The sequence below is a fragment of the Trichosurus vulpecula genome, chromosome 1 (assembly GCF_011100635.1).
Source record: "Trichosurus vulpecula isolate mTriVul1 chromosome 1, mTriVul1.pri, whole genome shotgun sequence".
NCBI classification, from domain to species: Eukaryota; Metazoa; Chordata; class Mammalia; order Diprotodontia; family Phalangeridae; genus Trichosurus; species Trichosurus vulpecula.
In genome coordinates, this window is record NC_050573.1 from 512,843,105 (window position 1) to 512,869,273 (window position 26,169).

Sequence of the window (26,169 nt, forward strand, 5' to 3'; positions counted from 1 at the left end):
TTTTGGAGAGCAATCTGGAATTATGCTGAGAGAGTTATTAAACTGCTTATACCCAGCAATACCACTACCAGGTCTATTTCCACAGAGGATTACGGAAAAAGGAAAAGAATCTTCATGTTCTAAAATATTTATAGTAGCTCTCTTTGTAGGGGCAAAGAATTGGAAATTGCAGAGATGCCCATCAATTGGGGAATGGCTGAACAAGTTGTGGTATATGATTGTGATGGAATACTACTGTGCTATAAGAAACTATGAACTTGATGATCTTAGAAAAACATGGAAAGACCTGCATGAAATAATGAAGAGCAAAATGAGCAGAACCAACCAAGAGAACATTGCAAATAGTATTGGAAATATTGTTTTAAGAACAACTTTGAGCAAACCAATCATTTCAATTATTATAAATACCCAAATTAGCTACAATGGACATATGAAGGAAGACACTATCTGTATCCAGAGAAAAAACTGATAATAGAAATATGTATAGAATGGCTTTACATATATACAGGCATTTGTATCTAATGGCAGCCATCTCTTGGGTGGGGGAGGGAGAAGAAAACTGATTTAGATGATAACTTGTTTATATATTTAAAAGAAATAGCACATTGTACATAATAGATTTGCAGTTTTGTGTGTGATCATTTTTTAAAATTATACTATGTTGTGGAAATATTTGCTTTATTCCATAAATTTTTAAAAGTTATTTTGATTTTTTAAAGTTATCTTTATAGAAAAAATTGCTTTGAAGAACATTAATAAATTAATATGCTACAGATGGGGGTGTGAGAATGAATATGTCAAAAATGAATATGGTGAGAAATAGTCACATAATGAAAGAACAATTAGCAAATTTATTAGTTGTCTTACTATTTATGTTATTCTTCCTTGATATACCACATTGGTCCAAATAAGGCTATTCCTGAATATCATTAATTTGAATTTCATATTTTTTGAAATGTAAGGGGGAGGAGGAATAGGCCTCAGAGTTAAGAAGACATGCATTCAAACCCTGCCTACACACACTAGCTGACCATAAGCAGGTATGTTATTCAATTTCTCAGTGCCCTGGACAACTTTGTAAGAATAAATTACAAATGATTTGCCTATCTGCATCATTAGAGGGGGCTTCACGCAAGTTCACCACCCCTCATAAATCCTAAAATCACAAATGTAGACCAGAAAAATAGAAAAATAATTATGAAAAATTATCATATTAAAGAATATATATGTATATATATGTGCACATGTATATGTAGGTAGGTCTGTATGTGTGCACATGCACACACACATATACACATACACACATTGTGAATGGCTTTGGCAATTTTTTAAAATATTTCTTTCAATTCGAATACTTCAACCCTAATCCAGGTGGGTATTATCTACTCCAGCCATGCAGAAGGAAAATCCAAGATCTAATAGACAGTCTTAGACAGTTAAGCCAAAAAAATTCGTTACCCTTAGGCCAACTTAAAGATGAACCTCACCAAATCTATCCAATCTGAATCCTTGAACCTTGAGGGACATTCCTTGAATGTTTGATTTAGAGTCCACCTACCAGACTCATACTTGAAGACTTTCCAGTTTGTTATGATCTTTGCAGAGTTTGTGCTTTGGGGACCGAGGGTCACCTCCACATCATGATGAGGCATTGTAGTGGGACTTACATGGAGATCCAATTCAAATAATTGTTTTATTCATTTATTATCATTGCTACCTTTTACTTCTTCCCTATCCTCCTATAACATTTTATCATTGTTTTATCATTATCATTAATCATTCATATCATCCACTGCTATGAAAATCTTAGTGATAAGCATGATTTGTATAATCATATTTTGTACAATCTAGGCATGGGGAAATAGGAATGATATTCTGACCAAATTGAGTGCTATTCAGACCTCTATTCAGACCAAATCATTATCTGCTCTTAGTAAAAGCTATTCGTATTTCATATCAGAAAGTAGTTTATTAAAAATTTTGTGGGATTATTGTCTCTGATAAAAGCAGAACTAAAAAAGACAAAAAGGCAATTAGTTCTAATAAAAGATGTTTAAATAAAAGCACAACAAATTTGCTAATTGTTGTTCCCTGTCATAGACAATAGCATTCAGCTCTTTGAGACTGACTAGAATATGAACTAATGGCTATAAAACAGGTAATAGAAATTCATTAACCAGGGTCCTGTATATAGTTGGATTATAAAAGATAATAATAGTTCCCATTTATATGGCACTCTAAAGTTTACTAAGTGTTTTCATCACAACAACACTGTAAGGTAAACAAATCTATGAGAAAAACAGAATAATTTACTATTTTAAGGGAAGTTGGCCTCCCTAAAAATTGTAGGCACGTAAAAAAAATTATAGTAAGCAAAAAGAATAACCTAACACTCTATGATATTCTCATGCCTTGCCCTATACACATCCCAACAAGACCTTCAGTAACTTTATATCAAACGGATCTTCAATTAACAGATGAATCTGCGCTGAATAATAAGGCACTACTGATATATTATCTATTTTTCAACAGGTATAAGAAGTTCTGTCTACTGACATATCCCCTCCTTCCACAACCTGGGAGCATAGATCTATACGAAGACCCATCAACTGAAAAATGCTCTTCAATCCCCATGGAAGAATTTGTTCTAGGTTATAGATGTTTCAGTGCCATCCGAGATGGCACCCCACCACCCACAACCCCAATGCTAAAGAGCCCACCCACCAGTGGAAATGCACACCTCTGCCTCTTGGATTATACCACAATGCCCCAGTTACCACAGAAAAAGAGCACGCTGACCTGTAGCCCCTACATTATTTCCAGTTCTTTCCAGACACTCCAGTTCAAGATTCTATCATACCAATGATTCTCTGCCAATAATGTACCAGCTTGGGGTCTTCTCCTGCTTTCTTGGAAGAGGGAATGTACTGAGTCCACATTTCCTGCATTACCTACTGTATCCTGTCAGTCTGCACTTATAATAGACACCAACCTCACTCTACCAGCAAAGCAATCACTGACAGCCCTTGGACTGCTTTATTGTCTCCCACTCTTGACTTATGTCTAGAAATCTTCCTCTTCATCTTTGGGGGATCACTTAAACCCCTGTATGGGACTCCCTCAGGCTCTGTCCTTCTTCCTCTCCCCTACACCTAATTAGGTTTTACTCTCGCTGTGCCTACTGTCTCTGTAATCATTGCTACTTACTCACCAACTGCCAGTACTGGTAAATGTCAATGCACTGCTAATAAAGATTCCTGCAAGGACTGGTGGAGTCATCCCCTCCTGGCACAATCCAAAAAAACCAGCTGGATGGGCAACAGGTGAAGTTCGGGCTTTTGGTACCTACCTCCCTTTACTCTGTGAGCCATTGGCCAGACCTATGACTAAGTGCTCTGACTACTGTTCCTCTGAGGACAAAGAAGGACAGGCAGCTTTGCAGCTACCGTCTATCTTTCCTAGGGAGAGGAAAAGTCAGGCCACTGAATCACATGCCACGCTCCAGTAGTAGGGTCTCCTTCACCACCTCTTCCTATGAACTCATGAACCGTTGTTCCAAATCACTCAGTCAGGGCTGCACTTGCTATCCTGACGGGCACAGGACTGTAATTCAGGATTCAAATGAAAAGGCATGCCTCAGCAAAAGGGAGCTCACTTTGCCCTTGGACCAATGAGCACTGACCAAGATTATGATTAGAGCCTGTGGCTGCTATGCCTTGAGTAACAGGACTCCTTGTCCTCCCCAGGGTCAGGGACTGAACCATGTGCCTTAACAACAGGGAATCCCTCCCTCCTGTGGTCAAGGCAGGGTCTAAACAGTGTAAGTAGCTACATTAGTAATACTGACACAAGCAAAAGAGGCCCCTATGTCCTTCTATTGATATGAGTGACCATTTCAGAGAAGGAAAAACAGTTACATCTAATCATCAGAATTTGGGACCTTGCCCCACCCCACACTCATACTCCCAGAGATAGCTACAAATAACCAACATGCTCTGCTTCTTCTCCATCCCAAGGTCAAATAGCCCTGTTTTCCTTGCAAGGTTGTCCACAGAGAGAAACAAGTTTGCTTATTTTATTAGGAAGGCCCATTATATAGTTTCAAAAATAACACTGTTTTCCCTCAGGGTACAAAAAGTCTACTATTCCAGGGAATTCTTCCTTTTGCATTCCCCTATAGCTACATGTTCCTGAATAAAGCTTCTGATTCGTGAGGTTTGTTTTTCCCCCAAGACAGGTAGGTAGGACAAACATTATTACTACATTTTACAGATTTAAAAACTGAAATAAAATTATTTTAAAAGAAAGTCTTGTATTTCCTTGAGAATTAAAAATTGACTGAAAATTGGCTATAATTCATCCTCTTGTAAAATCTGTTGCTGACAAGTATTAATAGACATAATAAACTAAATAGATCAGTATAACAAACATTGATTTTGATTCACAATAATGTATAAACATGATGCTAATTAACAAATTTCCTAAAAGACATTTCCTGTTTAGGGACATTAGCCCAAATTCAGGCATTAGCTGTTACATTTTGTTATATATACAGATATATACATATGTGTGTGTGTGTGTGTTATGTAAAATAGGCACATGGTCCATTTCAAAGACCAATAATTAATAAATTGATGGATTAGAGTTCTGATAACACTTCCACTGTGAGGAATATTCATCTTATTCTAAAAATGACACTACGCCTTAATTTCAGGATCAGTACATTAAACTATGACTGAGCCTACCTGCTTTTTCAAGATGAAAGAAATGTGAAGTTCTATCATAATTGGGGAAATTAAGTACAATATCATCCACTAAGTGGTGCTAATGACTATAATAAAGTCAGAAGTCTTTAGTTTAAGCCAATGTATACATGATTAGACTTGTTTTCCCCCTTAGTTCTTATGATATATAAGTGATAGAATTTTAAGGTGAATACTCCCATATGCAGCCTAGAGAGGGTAATCATGCTTCTTTCCACTGGCTACTGGCCAATTTTCCTTGCTTATTCTCCTCCCTGAATCTAAGATGATCAAGAGGAATGTTCTGAGCCAGAAGAACTGATTTCATGCACAAAAGTATCAAAAAGGCCATATTTCTTGCTTCTCTTGCAGTCTCTGAGTGAGGAAGAACTGCTGTGAGCCTCCAGGAAAAGGAAGGTACAGAAGGAAAGACTGCCACGTATCCCTGAGAGTATTGTGCCTGTTTCTTCTATGTTTATTCTTTCTTGGTCTTAGGGTGTATGAGAATCCAGAGATGCAATGGACCAGGGTATGACCTTGTGAGCTTTGAAAAGTTCCCATCAGAGGTCACTTTGGCAACTGGAGTCAGTAGAATAAACTACCAGAGCTGACAGCAACAATAATTGAATCTGGTGAAGAGGGACCTGTTTGACCCAGTCCAGCAGTATATTGACCCAGCTGCTAAGGCACCCTGATCTGCAAGAAACTAGCCCAGCTGAGCAAGCTAGTAACACATATACATTTTTTGAAATTTTATTTTAAACTTAAACACAAAATAAGAAAAGAAAAAAAGAAACAAACTTAAATACTAAAATTAAAATAATACAAAATAAAAAGCATTGCCATATGTACAGCATAATGTAAGGGAGGATTCAAAATATAGCAATAAATTCCCATTTCAAGAAAGCCTATATAATAAAAAAGCCTATGTAATAAACTCATTATGTTGAGAGCAGTCTATCTTTTCTTTGCTTCCTTGTAAGTTTTCTTTGGTCCTCTGCTGTGCACTTTCCACCTTGTTCTTTTTCCCACATTCCTGCCCCGCCCCCCCCGAAGCTATAATTAAGCACAGATATATTTATATATAGATATGCATACACATATGCATATATATACATACACGCATATATAGACATATGCACAAAAAGATATACATATGTACATACATATACCCATACATATATATACTTACACATACATATACTTAGATATCTATATTTACACTCATATATAGACATATACATTCATATGCATCTATGTAAGACTGTAAAATACTTACTTGTCTTCTGTTTCTCTGAGAGTGGTAACCTATTTGTTTAAAAGTCCAAGCCTTTCCATATTTTTCTAAGTCCATCATTTCCTACACCACAACAATATTCCAACCTTACACTGTCTAGTTGTATTAAATAGTCCAAAACAACAATGATGAATACGGTAGCTTCCCTATTTTTCTATACATACACACTTACAAAGATACAAACCCATTTTTAAGGGTTCCCTTATTAGAAAACAAAAACTTGGAGTGGACAGATATCTAACTTACTCAACTACATTTTCTCCTTAGATAGTAGTCTCAGCAGCGCATTGCATGGTCCATCCTAATGAATCTCCTGTCCAAATTGTCTCTCTTGTTGTAGAGTTTCTTCAGTCTGTCTAACTTAGTCAACAACATGGACAAGTGTTCTTTTTTCTAACTCCAAGATTGAAATTAGCATAGCTCAACAAAATGGTGGCCGGGGGTGGGGGGAAGAGGAAGGAAGCCATTAACACCAAGATGATATCACCAATAGTTGTTTACATTTTATCTCTTCTCTTAGACCATGAACACCTTGAGAGTAGGGACTGGTTTTTTGCATTTCTTTGTAGTGCTTAGTACATAGTAGGCACCTAATAAATGCTTGTTGACTAGACCTGACCAATAGCAAATGAGGTACCTATGGAGAAATCTTCCACTTTCACAAAATCTCACAAAAATCATAGTAATGACCAAAGATTGGACAACTGTAATTACTCTGTTTTGGTGAAAGATTTTTGTGTCCTTTAACTCAAAGGTGGCTAGCTAGCAGGCACAGCACCCAGCCTGGAGTCAGAAAGACCTGAGTTTAAATCTGGCCTCTGCTAGCTATGTGGCCCTAGGCAAGTTGCTTTAAAAAAAAAAATTTTATTTGCCTCAGTTTCCCCATCTGTAAAATGAAGATAATAATAGCACCCACCCCCCAGGGCTGTTGTGAGAATCAAATGGGATAATAATTATAAAGTGCTTAGCACAGTGCCTGGCTCATAGTAAGTACTACGTTAGCTATTATTAAATGTTGGATTCCTGGAAGAAAGCCACTTACCTTGATGAATAGGTGCATGATGCCAATCATCACTGAATTTGCCTCCTAAGTGCCGTCCCTGGTAGTAAGTTTGCTCTCTTCCTGCAGTCTATGGACAGACATATATACATGTACATACATACACACACACACACACACACACACACACACACACACACACACACACAAAGAAATAGTATCATCCTCTTCAAGTTTTGCTATTGTTAAAAGCTATAATAACAGTAGCGGTGGCCTTGAGGTTGTGACAGATTGATGCCATATTTACACCCAATTTTCTCTTCATGGCTCCAGGGTAGCATTAAGATTTCAGGTTCTTTGAAGAATGTTTGTGCAGGTGTAAGGACTGCTTTTGAACTTCATGAAAACTGTACCCCACTCATCTTCATTAACTCCCATAATCCTTTACCAAGTGTGACAATAAAATGTGCTCTTCCCGATGCAGCTGTATTACTCAACACATTGATCCCACCACTGTTAGTTCTGAATACATAAGGATATGCTTTTACTGAAATGTCCCTTGTAATTCAGCATTCTAATTTTACTTCACACATTTCTGATTTCAAGGATACAACACATTTTCTTGTTATAAAAAGTGGTATCAAAACATTAAAATGCTAAGTTCTTTACTGAGGGAGTTCAGGAATGAGATCAAGATGGCTGAGCCATCCCAGGATTTTACCTTTCCTGAGAACTACATATGATTTACCATTCTTAATGGTCCCAAAAGTTCCTCTTCCTTTTATCTACCCTCTATTCTTTCTTTTCTTCTCTGCATCAACACCAGAGTGATATGTTGGTAACTGTGATCAGTTCTAAACTGCGGGCATCACAGTGGAGCATAGCCAAGGAAGAAATCATCTTAGGCTAAAACATTCTCCTTCCCCACCCTCATTTCATTCACTGGTTAAAAAAAAGCATATAATTAATTGAAGGGGGAAATGGGATTGAAACTGAGATTTTCAAATATCAAATCCATATACTAACCATATGGGGCACTAAACAAAGGAAAATAGAAGAGTATATTTGTATGTTCAACTTGTATTCTATTACTGAACAGAGAACCTGCAATCCCAAATGAAAATTTTGGAAATTTGGCATGAGAAGGTGTATTGGCAATTAAGGAGGGCTTTTAGCACTTATTCAATCAATTGCCCTTGAAGAGTTTGGCCTTTGTTTCCTTGATTAAATTAGGAGTCCTTGATGACTTCCTTGCCTCAAGGGAAAGCCTAATTTACATGGATTTGAGTGACATGTTTGTGGCATCAGAGGCTTTTAGACCACATGGGTTTAAGTCGCATTTTTGTGATGCTTTTAGGTCACATGGGTGAGTTGCATGTGTGACTCACCTTTGACCCTGAACAAGATACATAAACCCAGAGGTTGGTGTTCTCCCTTGGGGCTCTGAGCCACAGGAGGAGTGGCATGTGACTCTGGGCCAGCCATTGTTATAAGCTCCCCAGACCCTGAACTCAGATGTTGGTTTCTTGGTAACTATGAATTGTATTTGGCCTGCCTATAATGTATGTTTATAATTTGTCTGTATTTGCTCTGAAGTTCAGGGTGCTGGCTTTTTCCCCTGAACTAAGTGAATGATATTTATATGTTGGATTGAAATAAGATTGTTAACCCCTTAACGTTGCTTTCCTTAGTAAAGCAGATCAAAAGAACCTGTGCTGGCAGCGTTCTTGTTGTTGGGCTTCTGTTGGTCTTTCACCCCCACAGCTGCTGCTAGCCAGATTGTTGCAACAGAAGAGCAGCATAAAATGATTGCAGTACTAATGCAATTTGTGTTGAACACGCTACTAATTTTCATTTTTTTATTCAAGTCTACAGATTCAGATTGTCTGGAACCAAAATGTTTTTATACTTAACCTAGCACAAAACTACCCAATAAAAGAAGTTAGTGAGATGAGCTGCTAAGAGAATACAGTTTAAGTCAAAATGTCTCATATGAAATGCATCCTTTAGCCTGCTGACCCCTCACCAAAGGAAAAAGAAATACTCTGACATACCTTGCTTGTGTCAACAGTACAAACTCTGGTCTTTGATCTAACATCAAGAAACTCCGCTGTTTGGGGCACTTTGTTGGGAATGCTGTTGTAATATGGATGTTCTGCTCTTTCTCCCTCTTCCTCCATCCATGGCTCATCCAGACTTTGCCTGCTGTAAGGATAGGTTTGACATTGACTTCAGTAAGGAATATATGCTTGCAAAGCAATCAACTAGGCTAATGAATATTATTCATGCCACTAACAAAATAGTTTCATCACCCACATAATCTACATCCATCTCACCCCATATTGCTGACCACTTCCCTTCTAAAACATCTGCCATGAGTTGGGCTCAGAAAAATTCAACTTTCAGGTTTTCTTCTTGTTCTATACTGATAACACAGTGCATAGTGGTGTACTCTACCCTACACACTCATCCATATTCTCTATCTCTCTTAGGCCACTCCTAAAATGCATGATCCTGACTCAAGCTGAAACTGTACATCCGCTTTGCATCTGCACTTGCTGCTATAGAAGATAAGGAAAAAAATCTGTTTAAAAAGACTGTGTGTGTGTGTGTGTGTGTGTGCGTGCACGCGTGCATACACACATTCTTTTTTCAACCCTTTGGTATCATAGCTCTTCACAATGTATATCAGTGCATCAATCGATCATCAGAAAATAAGTATTTGTTAAGGGCTTACTATGTGTAAGTCACTGTGCTAAGCACTAGAGATAAAACGATTAAGAAAATGAAATAGTCCTTACTCTCAAGGATCTTACATTCCATTGGGAGAGATAACATATAAACATATAAGTAAATGCAGAATAAATATAAAATAAATAAAAGATAATTAAGTGTATGGTGGTTGAGGAGGAAGGGCTCTAGTAGTTGGAGGAATCAGAAAAGCCTTAGTTGAGTGACTGGTATTTGAGCTGTATGAAAAATCTGATTAAATGGCTTCGCACAGAGAACATCACTTTTTCCCACATTATATGCATTTTACTTTTTTTAGTAATAGCTTTTGTTTTCATATCATCTTCATTTCCCAATATATTCCCCTCTCAGAGAGCTATCTCTTATTAAAAAAAGTTTTAAAAATATCTACCAGTAAAGGGCTTGAAAAGAAAATCAATTCTACTGTTCCTAAATCTAGTTCTCAAGGGTCTTGGTTTAGCCCAGGAACCCCTTACAACTCTACCACTACCTCTAATTCCTACCATCTCCCTCTATGTGATCCTTTTCTCTCTTGAGCCACATAGTTTCTATTTTCCTGGGGATGTAATCTTTGGAGGTACCTCAGAAATGAACAGGTTACCTCTCCAAGTGAATCCACCTCTCTGTGCAGCTCCTCTCCCCTTCATGTGTCTCATATCTCAAATGATGAGCTTCATCTTTTCACACAGGCCCAATGAAAGCAATTTTTCCCCATTACCTCTTCTATGAAACAAAGTTTGCTGTGGTGTTTGAGTGTATGAATAGGAATATGGTGTTGTGTGCATGTCTATAGCCAAGGTCTAAATATTTGAGTATGCCTATAAACATTGTAAGATTAAAAAGAGGGGTGGTGACTGGTAAAGCAAAGGAGTGTATATGAAATGTGAAGGAGAAGAAAAGATATTTAAGGGAGAATAAGTAAATGACATGAAGTTCATGACAAAAAGTTATGTGTATGACAGTTCAACTGTGATCAAAGAGAATAGAACTGAGAAATTGATAAAGAGAAAAGATTATATGAAAGATAAGTGAAGAAGGATGGGATAACTGGGATATTAACATTTTTAAAGGCTACATTTGTGAACCAAGGAGAGTACTATTAAATGCCACAGTACCAAGGCCACCTTGATGGAGTTTCAGCAACTTAAAATTATTTTCTTTTTGTTTTCTAAATATTCATGATACTGTCCCACAACAGCTGACTAACACTGTATGGTTTTTAACCATTTTGAGATTCAAGGTACCTCTGTTCTGATTGACCACAAACCATCTAAGGGGAAGATGATGATATGGTAGGCCGTACCGTTAGCATTCAGCATTTCCACTTCTGCCTGGTAGCAAACCTGTTAGTAATATTTACTGTGGTGACTTTTAGAATATGTTCCTCCAAGCTTTGGGAACTGGAATTCTCTATCCTTATCAAGAACAGATTACCTAAAAATCAATGACCTGACATCTTCTGGCCCATCCAAACACCATTAAATAATAATGCCCTAAACAGTAAAGCCTTGGTTTGTCTGAGTTACTCTAAGAATCTATATTTAAGGATTCATTAGAGAACCAGATTTAAAATGTGAAACAACTGACGAAAGAACGAAGTTCTCCTCCTCCTCTTCTTGCTGCTTTACCAAACTCTCAGTTCTTTCCATGCATTTCACATAAAGTGGCCGAAAATTAGCATGTATCTTTGTGAGCCTGTTGGTGTCTTAGGCAGTCAGAATTTGAGAGCTGTCAGAGACCTAGGGTATCAGATAGTTCAAACTTTTAATTTTGCAGGGACCTAAAATTTCACAGCCAATCAATGGCAAGGCCAAAACTAGAAACCAGATCTCTTGATTCTCTACCATGTGTCCTTTTCATTATATCGTGCCACCTCTTCAATTTAGGAAATCTAAAATTTGTTTCCATTCCAATATGTAGTTGAATTTTTCTTTAACAAAAAGTGAAATCTATTAAGAAAACATTGCCATGAAGAAATCATTGAAATCAGACACTGTGTATGGTAGAAAATATTTATTCTGGAAACCTAGGGATAAGAGTACCACTTATAAGCTCCTGCATGCAAGTGCACGTCTTGATATTACTTTTGAAGAAAGAAAAACAAAAATAGGACTATTCAAGAAAGATGAAAGCTAAAAAGGAGTATGAATATAAGATACCTGTAAACTATACTAATACCAGTACCTTGACTTCTTTATCAATTACAAAAATAAAACATTAGAACTAGCTACCACTATGTGAATTTCAGACAAGTAGAAAGAAGTCACGTTTTGGAGAGCAGAAAATAAACTAATGGAACAAAGAGATAGTACAGGCTAAAAATATCCTTAAATTGTTCAAGAAAGCTTAGAGAGACTCACAGATGACACATATGTAATAGGTTCTTAAGGGAAGATAGAAACGTTGCAAGGCAGACTACCTTTAATCTTTCGAGTTTTGCATTGTGGGTTGCAGCCATGCTCCACTACAACACATTCACAAGTTCCTCAGGTCATAGCTGAAAGGGACCTTGGAGGACATCGAGTCCAAACCTTCTGCTTTATAGATAAGGAAGATGAGGCACCGAGAGGTGAAGAGACATGTTTCTGAGCTGGGATTGAACTCAGGCCTTCCTCACTTCATACCCTAACCAGTAGGCAATGATGTCTCTATCACAGGCAGGGCATTAAACCAGAAGAACCTTCACACCAACTGGCCCAATATGACATTTCTTGTTTCATCTTATCTTCTTATGATATAAGGAAGGACAATTAATTTAAGCTATTAGATAATCTTCAGCTCAAATGGGACTTACTTAAGGTGAAAGAGGATTAAAACACAGATGATAGCATTGTTTTGGATTATAAACTTCCAGAAGGCACAAACTGTCAGATTAGTAATTTCACAGAGTAGCTAGCACCAGGCTTCTTACGAAGAGGGGTTTTTTGAAAAATTACTTTTCAATGATGCTGATAAGACTGTTGCAGTGAGAAGTGACATGAATCTGGGTGAGAGATGATGCTTGGAAACATGTCATAGTTGCACGGTCCATTCCAGGAAGAAAAATAATCACAATGAAATAGTTTTTAATGTAACTTTGGTCACTGTTACTGTAGTTTCCAGGAAAATGGTTTTTCCAAATATTGAAAGTATTATTCATATGTTGGGCTCCATACGTTTCTCTCCTTATGCCATTATCATATTATATTCCAGTTGATTCTGTTAACCAGCCATCCTCAATTCAAAACTAGTACTAGAAAATTGCTCTCCCCTTGTGTACATTCTTGAGAACATTAGTAACAAAGCATCTTGTGCTTTTACTTACCAGTCATGAAGAGCAGGTATCTTTGAAGGACATTGTAAATACTGCTTGAATCGAAGCTCAAAAGCTTGACCTATAGTGCTGATAACATCTCGAGCCAGGCCATCAGAGCATTCCAGTATGTGGCAGGCTAATGGAAGCAAGGAAGATAAAGCTGTCCATGCAGAAGGCTTTGTTTATACTATCCACGCTTTACCACAAATAAAACTTCCTAAAAGCAAAAGCTATTCCAAAGTCAAGTGGTTTCAAGAACCTTTTACTTTTCTTAATATTTTCAAACTATTTTACTGTATTCATTCTGTCACATGACAGCCTCATAAAAATCCCTAGAGGTAAGTGTGTTAATAGTAAGAAATTCTTGAAAAATAACCAGCACCCTTCACTTAACCAGTTTCTTGCATTTTAGACTGTATCACAACAACAAAAGCAAATAAATACAGTTTTGCCTTTTAGACCCTTGGCAGGGGGATGAGAGTACTTAGCTTTGCCTAATTTAGCTGTTAAAGTGGTTCCAAATTAAGTGAAAAATGATATAGCTGATTTGCGCATATAGAAACATAAATGCTCGAGGTTCCACAAAACTTACCATGTTTATGTTTGTTTATTTATTCATTTAATAACACAGTAATTATTTATACTACACTGACTCATAGGTTTTACTTCCATTTCCAGTTTTCAGGGTTATCAAAATGAAAATATCAACAACCAAGTAAACTCCTGCCTGTGGACAACTGAGAGTTCTTGCATGCCTAGCTCTTCCAGCTTTGTATGACTCATCACCAAAAAGTCCCCTAATGGGCCACTAATATCCCTAGAGCCCCCCAATACAGAGGTAGACAGAAAATATCTGTGAATTTTCTGTGAAACCAATATTAAAACAACTCGTCAGTAAGAAGGAGGGAACGAAACAAAGGATTTATCAAGTGCCTACTATGTGCCAGGCACTGTCCTAAGACTTTTACAATATTATCTTATATGATCCTCACAACAGCCCTGAGAGATGGATACTATTATGATTCCTATTTCAGAACTGAAGAAACTGAGGCAGATGAGATTGAATGACTTTGCTAGGGTCACACAGCTAGTAAGTGACTGAGGCTGGATCTGAATTCAGGTGTTAATGACTCCATGTCCAGGTCCATATGTTCTACACGCCTAGGTAAGAGTACCAAATAATGATGTGAAAAGATAGTAGTCATCCTGGTCTCATAATTGAACTGTTGGCAATTCTATTCTCTTCCCACACTCTCTCATGAAAAAGCTAATAATCATCAAAAAGGGCCAAAGATTAGTCAGTAGGAGGGAACAGAAGAAGCAGGAATCCTGAATAAGTCATATAAATTGTAACCAAAAGTAAAGCATACAAGCAATATATAATGTTCTTATAAAACACTTTGCCCTAAAAGCAATAACAAAATCTCACCAGTAGGCCATTAACTTTTAACTTTTTATTAAGGGGAAGCTACAAAATGGGCAACAGGAATAGGTTTAGTGACTAGTTTCAGAAAAATGGAATTCAGAGCTTTTCAGCAATAATTCTGTATGCTTTAGACTCCCAAAATTTATTCTGTGAGTTTCTATCTGAAAAAAAGTCACTGTAGGAAAAACCAATAGTCACAAATAACTCATAACAAAGGTTGTAAACATGAATTTCTATAAGTAACATCATTTTAAACACTGTGACATCTAAGTTTTGAAATAAATTCAGAAATACCCAAATTCTAATTGTCATTTTTAATTATTTCATATTTTAAAATATATAAATTCCTATTTCCAAAAAGATTTAGTTAATACCCCCTTAAGGAATTTTTAAAAATTCTTAATAACTTTTTTCTTCTTCATATTAAGTGCTATATTAAGAGATGACCATTTAACCATAACCATGAGGTAAAAGACAGCGTGACAAAGTGGATAGAGAGCCAGCCTTAGAGTCATGAAGACCTTGGGCTCTAGTCTTGCCTTTGAAGAGTAGGAGCTACGTGAGCACATAAATCAGTAACTCCTGTCTAAGAGTATGATATTTGAGCTTCAGGTTGATTTATTTAGGGACTGGATATTAAAATAGAAAGGTAACATTTCAATAATTAGAGTGTAGTTTGGAGTATCTGACCATCTGAGCCCAGGCCATAGCTCATTCTTTGACTTGCTAAGTGACATTGGGTGAGCCTGAACCACTCTACTATATCATTTTATTTTCCAATTTGTCAATTGAGGACACTCTGTGCTTCATACAAAGGCTGGGAATGCAAATGGCTGTGAAATACAATGAGCCTTTTAAAGAAAGAGAGTATTTAGCTAAGGTTAGAAGAAGGAGAAAAGATCCTTGCAGAAATTTTGCTATAGGGACTCCAACAGGAAGGGTCCTAGTTTCCAGAAAGCTCATCTCTATAGGAGATAAATACAAAGTACCTTTCGGTATTATGCTTAAAGAGACCCCCTTACAAATAGAAAGTGGAACATTTTTATCTCATAACAAGCTGTTTATTTTTCGAATAGTTCTCCATGTATTTATGTTGAAGGATGTCTTTCTTTCCTTCCCCTTTGTCACCTTCCAAGAGACTTGTAATGCAGAATGTACAGCCCTTGTAATGGTTCCCTTGGCAACCGACAGAACTATACTAGGCATAGAAACAGAGACGTGAAAGGTAACCTTGTTAAAATATGAAAACTGAAAAGAGGAGGAAAAATACAAAGAAATCATTAACTTCTCCTACACAGGCTGATTCTTTGCCTTCTTGGAAAGGTACAATTTGAAATAAACTATTTCCATAATAAAAGACATCACCTAGGTACTTGTCATCTAATGATAATTAAATACCTATGGTTCGCTGTGCACCATACTGTGCACAAGTTAGAGTCTCATAAGGTATCCAGCAGTTCATATTATTAGGTTTTATTCTCCCAGGACATAACTCCCTCTCTAAGGCTTATGCTCCCTTTGAAATCAAAATTAGTACTGTACATAGGAGGGGGAAAGGAGTTTACCAGGAAAATTATCTCAAAGATAATATTTGAATCACATTATTGTCTTCAATCCTTTGATATTCAGGTCATATTTTCAGGTATGAGAACAATGGATGAGACTAGAGAAGACTCGGGGACATTTATTAGTAAACTATTTATCATTTGACATACATCCAGCAGCAATCTTTGGTAAATTCAAATCATGTACTAGATGGTATATATTGCTTACTAAGATGTGAGGCTACATGACTTGCACAGACAGAGATTTAGGAATATTAATGTAATGTGTAAAGTTAAAAGGTTAGAGATGTTCTCTAAGGCCCCTTTCAGCTCTAAATTCTGTAGTTGTATGAATGTGAGAATGGAAATAGGAGTCAAGGGCTACGGTCTGATAACCAAGACTTTTGGCTCCTGTTTGTATATTAGCTATGGCAGGATTTAAGTAATATAATTCTGCACTGAGAGAGGATCTCAAAGAAAGCTTTATATGGGCTAAGCAGGAGAGATAACTGTAGAATATGGGGAACATTCACTATATAGATAGTTTAGCAAAGATACTTCTATCCACTGGTAATATTCTTACCACTAGATCAGAAGAATTAATAATTGAAACTGTATCAATAACAAATTCAGTTGAGGGGTGTGGTGGGTGGCAGTAGTACAGAGGGTGGTCCCACCTTAAATACAATTGCTGTCCTACACAGAGTAATGGCCCTCATCCCCAGGAAAGAAGGGAGGGGAGCAGTGGTTCTAGGAGAGAAAGGAAGGAAATAAATATTTATTGTCTACTATGTGCCAGGCACTGTGCTAAGCACTATATAAATATTATCTCATTTGATCCACTCAATAACCCTGGAAGGTAAGTACTATTATTATTCCCAATTTACAGTTAAGGAAACTGAGGCAGACAGAGGTTAAATTACTTGTTTAGGGTCACACAGCTTCAACTCAGGGCTTCCTAACTCCATGCCCAGTGTTCCATTTATTTTGCTCCCTAGCAGGAACAATGGAGGTGGAGGACCAAGAAGATAAACACCGCATGTCTATAAGACAACAGAATCAGGTTCAGAGATTGAGGGGGCGGTCACCTCAGGGACAAAGCTAGGAAGTACTCACTCTTTCAATTGTCATTGATATGCAAGTCAGATTGTGGGTTATAAGATTTTGCCAGCCAGATCTACAAAGAGGTAAGCTCTTCAAAAGCCGGTAAACAAATGACAACAACAAAAATACAAACACACACACAGAGCTTAGACAGATATGATGACTGACACAATTGGAAATATCCCTAAAGAGGTCACAACTAATTTATGCAAAACAGAACAGTTAAAGAACATCAGGGTTAAAAATCACTAAGAGGGATGCACATTAAAACAACTCCAGGGTACCACCTCATGCCCATAAGATTGGCTAAGATGATAAAAAAGGAAAACAACAGTTATTGGAGGCGATGGGAAAAAATAGGTGCATTAGGACACTATTTGTAGAGCTGTGAACTAGTCCAACCATTCTGGAAAACAATTTGTAAATATACCCAAAAAGCTATTAAATATGAAGAATACAGAATACCCTTTGATACAGCAATACCACTATTAGGTTTATACCCCAAATATGTCAAAGAAAGAGGGAAAAGGCCTAAATGTACAAAAAATACTGATAAAAACTGTTTTGTGGTAGTAAAGAATTGAAAACTGAAAGGATGCTCATAATGGTATATGAATGTGATAGAATATTGTAGTGCTGTAAGAAATGGTAAAGGAGAGGGTTTCAGAAAAATCTGGGAAGATTTGTATGAACTGATGGAAAGGAAAGTGAGCAGAACCAAGAGCGCAGTTCATACAGTAATCACAATATTGTAAAGATAACCAACTTCAAAAGACTTGGTAACTCTTATCAGCAGTGACCAACTACAATTCCAAAAGACTCATGAAGAAATATGCTATCCACCTCCAGAAAGAGTATTTTGTGGACTCAGAGTGGAGATTGAAACTTATTTTCTTCTATTTCTTCCTTTTTTCTTGATTTTTTTTGGAATATAGTTAATGTGGAAGTGTGTTGCATGTCTTTACATATGTGTAATGGACTTTATTTTTTAATAGGTAGGGGAAATGGAAATGGAAGAAAGAAAATTTGGAATTGAAAATAAAATTATATTTAAAAATAAATAAAATTAAGTAGGTTAAAAAAAGAGAAAGAACATTAGAAAGTCTCCCCATAAATCATATCTACATAAAGTCTGTGTTTCTGATGATGGTGATGCTTACAATTAAGACAAGGAAGTAAAGGAAACAATGTGATAAAACTTGCAAAAGGCAAAAAGGAAGATAGACATCATGCTTTAAGTATATCAAAAAGAATAAAATGATAAAGAAAATTGTTGCCTCCTCACTAAATGGACTGGGAAATTCAATAATAGATATCATGAAAAGGACTAAAGGTGAGGGAGAAGGTGACAGTCTCCCAATGTCTTTATTTAAAAACATGCATATACACAATAATCACAAGGGTAGGAACTTAAATCACAAAGTCTTACACTTGGGTACCAAAAAATCAACTTCAAAAGTCTGACATGAGGAAGGCAGGGTTTGACGGAAGTTGTTCTTAAAAAAGATCTGGGAGCCTTAGTAGATCACAAGTGTTCAATATGAAAAAGCAGGGTAATGCAGCAGCCAATGAGCTGCATTAAGAAGGGCAAAGTTTCTAAGAATAGGGAGATGGTAGTCTCACTGTACTCTACTCTCGTCTAACCTCATCTGGAGTACTGAATTCAGTTCTGGGCACCATAGGGTAGGAAAAGGACATTGATAAGCTAGAGTATCCAGAGAAAGTCAACTAGAATAGTAAAAGACCTTAGAGTTCAGGTCCAGGACATATATGGATAAATGGAAGGAAAAAAACATGTCTAGTTTGGAGAAGAGAAGACTCAGGGGAAACAGTATAGTTGTATTCTAGTATTTGAAAGGCTACCGTGTGAAGGAAGACTTTCTGTTTGGTCCCATAAGGTAGAACCAGGAGCAACAGATAGAAGAGACAAAGAAGTAAATTTAAACTTGATGACATTTAAAAAAAAACTTTCTAATTAGAGTTATCCAAAAGTTGAATGGCCTAGAAAGTTGTGGGTTTGCTCTCTTTGAAGGTCTTTAATCAGAGACTACATGACTACTTTTCAGATATTGTCGCAACAATCCAGCTAGCAGCTGTTGTGGGGGTGAAAGACCAACACAAGCCCAACAACAACCACGCTACCAGCACGCTGCAAAAGCCCAGGTTCTTTTGATCTGCTTTAGTAAGGAAAGCAACGTTAAGGGGTTGATAAGCTTACTTTAATTCAGCATACAAATACCACTCACTTAGTTCAGGGGAAAAAAGCCAGCTCCCTGAACTTCAGAGCAAAAACAAACAAATTACAAACATCGACAGACAGACCTTGTCTGATTCAAATCCCAACACATAGTTACCAAAGTTTAACAAAGCCCCAACATCCAGGTTATGAGCTGGAGGGCTCTTAGCTACAGCTGCCTGGAGTCTCAGCATCAGCGCATCACCAACAGTCAGAACCCTGAGCAAATAGCTCTGTCTTCTCTTCTTATACCATTTCAGACGTCATCAAATGTCATCTGAATGACCAGAACTTAGGCTCCTATGATTGGCTCTTGAGTTAGCACCTCCCCTTAGTACCCTGGGAGCTTCATACTCACATAGGCTTTGCACCTAATAGGGGTTTGGGCCTGGGGCTTAGCACCTAGTAAGACTCAATGAAATACACTGAATTAATCAAAGGAAACAAAAGCCAAACTCTTCAAGGGCACTTGGTTGAACTGAGTGCTAAGAGCCCATTTTTCTTACCAACAAAGATATGTTGAAGTGGGGATTGTTTGGTTTTGGAGTTGAACTAGATGGATGTTGAGGTCCTCAACAACTCTAGAATTCAGTGATCCTGAGTAGATAATAGATACCGATGGCTCATACCTAGGTTAGAAATGTACAGTTTCTAACATTTTGAAACCATGGCAAAAAAAAAGTTTTGGGTTTATTGTTTTTGTTGTTTTGACTGGAAATTTGAGGAAGAAGACTAAGAAATTAGATATGGAAGGTAGAGATGTAGAGGACACTTACTCCACTCCACTTGATGAAAGTGACAAGAGGCTAGCCTTTATACTTTTGTAAGGTAAGAACGGTCAATCAATTGATTGGAGATGTGAATGAGGCGTAAATATCTCCTTTGAATCAATCATTCAATGACAGGCTTTAGATTAAGTACAAAAAGACCTAGAAAGCCATTGGATGAAGTGAAATGAAGTCACACAGGAAATGTTTTCGAGTTGGTTGAGGAGATTGGTCATGCCCTGTTGATTTTGGACAAAAAAACAGCAGGAATTCAAGTATCTGGTAAACTGAAAGAGAGTAGTATGTATTTCAATAGCGAAGAAGTGGGCAGCTGCAATGAAGTAAGCCTTGGTGGCCCCAGGAAGAAGTTAATGAGCTGAGCTAGAAAGAATAAATAGCACAGAGGCAACAGGAAAATGGGGAAAAGAAGTTGGACTGAAAACAAAAGAATCTTATAGAAGCCACCAGTTTTACCCACTTCTTCAAGGAATGAGGGAAGTTAGAAGCAAAGATCTACTCTTTCTCCAAAGAAAGGTCTATTCCTTCTCTTAGTGACAATAGACACTATAACACACTCTGTTCTGTTTTTTCTTACCTAAACATTTCTGGAAACACAAATTTTTCTTTGATCATAAGTAAGCCAGGGCTAGTTAGAGATAAATATAAATTTAACTTAAGGCAGAGAGTAAAATCTCTGTCTAAATGTTAAGAGTTTTACTAACTTGAGCTCTGAAAAATTATGATTATTCTGCATTTTATTTAATATAACTATATGATAATATATAAACTATTTGGAAAAAAATAGGCAAAGAAGGAGTCCAATCAAATTCTTTTAATGACACAAATATAGTTCTAATATCTAAACCAGGAAGAGCAAAAACAGAGGAAGAAAATTATAGGTCAATTTCCCTAGTGAATATTGATGCAAAAATTTTATATAAAATATTAGCAAGGAGATTATAGCAATATATCATAAAGATCAATATTACAACCTGATGGTGTTTATATCAGGAATGCAAGGTTGGTTCAATATTTGGAAAACTATAAGCATAATTGACCATATCAATAACAAAAAAAATCATATGATTTTATCAATAGATGCAGAAAAAGCTTTTGATAAAATACAACACTAATTCCTATTTTAAAAAGCACAAGAAAGCATAGGAATAAATGGAACTTTTCTTAAAATTATAAATACTATCTATCTAAATGCATCAGCAATCATTATTTGTATTGGGTATAAGCTAGAAACCTTCCCAGTAAGATGTGGGGTGAAGCAAGAATATCGATTATCACAATTATTATGCAGTGTTTTACTAGAAGTGGTAGGTATGCAATAAAACAAGAAAAAGGAATTGAAGGAATTAGAATAGGCAATGAGGAAACAAAACTATCATTCTTTGCAGGTGATCAGATGGTATACTTAGGGAATCAACTAAAAAACTAATTGAAACAATTAACAAGTGTCTCAAAGTTGTAGGAGATAAAATAAATCATCAGCATTTTTACATATTTCAATGAAATTTATCAGGAAAAGATAGAAAGAGAAATTTCATTTAAAATAGCTGCAAACAATATAAATTATTTGGGAGCCTACTTGCCAAGACAAACCACTATATAAACACAATTACAAAACATTTTTCACACAAATACAGATAAACAATTGGAGAATCATTAACTGCTCATTGGTCAGCCAAGGCAAAATAACAAAAATAACTATTCTTCCTAAATTACTTATTCAATACCATACCATTAAAAGTATTTTGTAGAGCTAGAAAAAATTATACCAAAATTCATCTGGAAGAACAAAAGGTCAAGAATATCAAGGGAATGAAAAAATGTGAAGAAAAGCAGCCCAGCAGTACCAGATTTCAAACTATATTACAAAGTGAAAATCATGAAAACAATCTGGTACTGGCTAAGAATTAGAGGGGTGGATCAGTGGAATACATTAAGTACAAAAAGCAGAGTAGCAAATGACCATTGTAATCTAGTGTTTGATCAACCCAAAGATGCAAGCTTTTGAGATAAGAACTGACCATTTAACAAAAAGTTGCTTAAGAAACCTGTAAAGTAGTTTGGAAGAAAATTGGTATAGAACAACATCTCACACCAAGAGAAGATCAAAATGGATATATAACTTAGACATAAATGGTGATATCAAAAGCAGATTTGGGGAGCATGGGAAGATTTACATATCAGATCTATGATTAAGGGAAGAATTTATGACAAAACAAGAGATAGAAAGGATCATGGGAAGTAAAATAAATAATTTAGATTACATTAAATTAAAAAGGTTTTGCACAAACGAAACCAATACAGCCAAGATTAGAAAGAAAGCAAGAAACTGGGGGGGGGGGCAGGATTTGAAACAAGTTTCTCTGATAAAGGCCATTTAAATTTCTTAAATTTATAAGCAATTTCTTAAATATATAAGGAATTGAGCCAAATTTAAAAAAATGAGTCATTCCCGAATTAATAGTCAAAGGATATGAACAGGCAGTTTTCAGAAGAAGAAATCAAAGCTATCTATAAAAATGTTCTAAATCACTATTGTTTAGGAAAACACAAATTAAACAAATCTTAGGTACCACTTCACACCTATTAGATTGGCTAACATGAGAGACAAGGAAAATGATCAATGTTGGAGTGAAGATGGAAAATTCGGGACACTAATGCACTGTTGGTAGAGTTGTGAACTGATGCAATCATTCTGGAGAACAATTTGGAACCATGCCCAAAGGGCTATAAAACTTGAGCATACCCTTTGACCCAGCAATACCACTATTGGGTCTGTATCCCAAAGAAATAACTAGCAAAAGGAAAACAAACTATATGCACAAAAATATTTGTAAGCAGCTCTTTTGTGGCAGTGAAAAAAAACTGGAAATTGAGAGGATGTCCACCAATTGAGGAATGATTCAACAAGTTGTGGTATAGGATTGTGACAAAATACTATTGGGCTATAAGAAATGACAAGCAAGATACTTTCAGAAAAACCTGGGAAGACTTATATGAACTGATGCAAAGAGAAGTGAGCAGAATCAGGAGAACGTTGTACATAGCAACAGCAATATTGTAATCATGATCAACTGTGAATGACTTAGCTCTTTTAATCAACACAATATCTCAGACAGTTCCTAAGTACTTATGCTGAAAAATGTTGTCTTCTTCCAGAGGGAGAACTGATGACCACTGAATACAGGTTAAGGCATTTTTTTTTGCTTTATTTTTCTTGCGTTTTTTGTGGGGAGGAGTTGCAACATGGTTACTATGGAAATATGTTTTACATTATTTCGCATGTATGATTGATATCACATTCTCTTACTTCCTTGAAGGGTGAGGGAGGAAGAGAATTTGAAAATCAATTTTTTAATCAATGTGAAAAGTAAGTATATAATAAATTATATGTGTGTTTATGTCTATGTGTGTGTATACATATATACATGTATGTGTATATATATATATATATATCAGAAGAAGGAATCACATAGACCTGAAAGGCCATTATATTGTTCCTAAGCTTTAAAAAAACCAACTAATTGTTATAATATGGTGAGGCTGTTAGAGACAAAGGGGGTGATAGGAAGAAAAAGGTGGTGACTAGTACCCTGGACATCTGCACCCTATAAAGCAGCACCCACATCCACTGCTATTACATGAATAATGTGTTGGGTTTTAGCACTTCTTGCAGATCTTCCATCACTTTGTTGGCTTAGAATCATACATGTAAATTCTAGGTTCCTCTTTTTTCTGAGGATTTCTTCCCCCTAAAATCTTTTAAAAAAGAGACTTTCCCCTAATTTTCTCATGTTTCTACTCCATATCCTGCTTTCATTTTTCTAATTTTATTATGCTAAAAAGAATTGGCTAGAGTTGCTATAATGCCACAAGCTGCCATTTTGGAAGCACAGAAAGAAAACTGGAAAGGATCCAGTGAAATGAGAGTTCATATTTTTTAAAAAAGGAAAATGTATAAATCAATAATTCAGAAACAGATAACTGTATTTTTGTCAGCCAGACATCTTTACCTCTTATCCACCATATAGTACTAAATACTTTGGAAGGTCATCACTACGTTGTAAAGCCTTTGAAGCAAACCCAAAAAATAAAGTAAAAACATCATAAGTTGGTAAACAAATTCTATAGTTTCTTCTTTATTCTAAAGATCACTTGATGCTGGATCTTTACTTTGTGAATCTTTCAATGGCCTCTGTCCAAAAGTAATACAATTTTGATCTAACCTGCTCAGCTAATCACATGCATCACTGACTATTTGAAGTATGTCTCAAAAATGATAATTTGTAGATCACAATCAGTGCCAATCCCAGCATATTTATGTATATTTAAATAAATAGCTGAAATCATTAAGTCAAAAACATGCTCTTAAAAACTGGTGCTAACATCAAGATAGAAGACAAAGATGAGAGAAGATAGTCATTTCCGAATTTTGGAAGTCAGAATTTAAAATGGCCTTGGAAAAGTGAACAAGAGCTAACAAATTTGAGTTTTCAAAGAACACACAGAGAGAAAAGATTTTAAAATGAAGGGCAAACTAAATTCTTGTAAGAATGATTAAATGCCAAGCATGGTGATATATGCCTGTAATCCCAGCTACTGTGAAAGCTAAAGCTAGAGGATCTCTTGAGCTTGGAAGTTTTGAGCAATAGTGGCCTAAGCTCAGTGTCCAAACTAAGTCCAACATCAGTATGGTTGGCCCTCAGGATCAGAAAGCCACCAGGTTGCCTAAGGAAGGAAGAGCTGGCCTAGGTCAGAAACAGAGGAGGCTTCCATGTCAATTACTAGTAAGAGCGGACTGGTGACTGGCATCTACTTTTCCAGCCTAGAAACAAAGGGAGATCTAGAATTAAGTAAACTACTAAGTGACTAAAGATGAGAGAGAGAGAGAAAGGAATGATAAGATAAGATAATTACACCAAAGGAAAAAAGGCTATCAAGCTAAATAAACATAATATTGGGATAAATAACAAAAATAGAGAATGGGGGAACCATGCATGGCACGATTTTTGGATCAGGAATAATTGGGCTCATAAAAGAATATGATATCTCACGTTTAAAATTGAAGAAGGATGTGAAAAAACTTGAGAGTTCAAAGAAGAGTGAAAATGATTTAAAGTGTCTTGAGAAGGATCTGAAAGAAAACATGAATACATGAGAATTATATAAGTAGGGAACTAAACTCCTCTACAAGATTATAAGTTCTTTGAAGGCAGGAATGATTTTGTTTAATCTTTGTATTGCCCCCAAACACAAAGAACAGAACTCTCTTCACATGATGAATGAATGAAAAAACAAAAAAGTATTTGCTAAGTACTTACTAGGTGCTAAACACAGGGGATACAATTGAAAAGCAGAGACCCTGCTCTCAAGGAGATCACATCCTAATGGAAGAGACAACACATAGAGGAGGTTTTGGCCACCAGTCAGAAAAACCCCATGATCACTGGGATGTGGCACCAAAGCAGATGGTGATGCATCATCTTTAATGTCATTCCCACCAAAAAGAATCATACCCGTTTCTCTTTTTGAACCATTTGAAAGCACCAAAGACTATGTTATTGAGAACTTTGTTTTCTGGGTTTTCAATAGCTGTGGTTGCTGAGGAGATGAGGTTTTAGCACGTGCATTACACAGTTTGCATCTCCATGGGATTGTGTTGTATTTATGTGACTTGAAGGACATCAAGGAAACCCACTGACTCAAGAGCATCTCCCTTAACTTCCTGCTCCAGGGTCCTAAATTCTAACTCAAAGGAATCAAACCTTGGGACTTAAAATAGGCATTTTCTTTAAAAATACAATCATTTCAAAGAAAGATAATACTTTTATCTCTTCTCAACCGCTGACATTTTAACATAATAGAAGGTTATCCCACAGATTATATACCAGTTCCTCTAAAAACTTCCTGGGACACAAGCATTTATTAACACCTACTATTTACCAGACAATGTATTTAAGTCCTTGTGTTTGAGATGATGAAGCACTTT

The 26,169-nt window shown here is 36.4% G+C and overlaps 1 protein-coding gene across 1 annotated transcript in view; it reads right to left on the reverse strand.

Annotated features, from left to right (window-relative positions):
• SHC3 (SHC adaptor protein 3) overlaps nt 1-26,169 on the reverse strand; it is a 172,268-nt gene that overhangs the window by 30,372 nt on the left and 115,727 nt on the right. The window contains exons 7-9 of the mRNA XM_036742329.1: nt 13,095-13,221; nt 9,094-9,244; nt 7,082-7,169 (exon numbers count right to left, since the gene is read on the reverse strand). Coding sequence (XP_036598224.1) covers nt 7,082-7,169; nt 9,094-9,244; nt 13,095-13,221 — 366 coding nt within the window. The remainder of the gene's footprint in view (nt 1-7,081; nt 7,170-9,093; nt 9,245-13,094; nt 13,222-26,169) is intronic.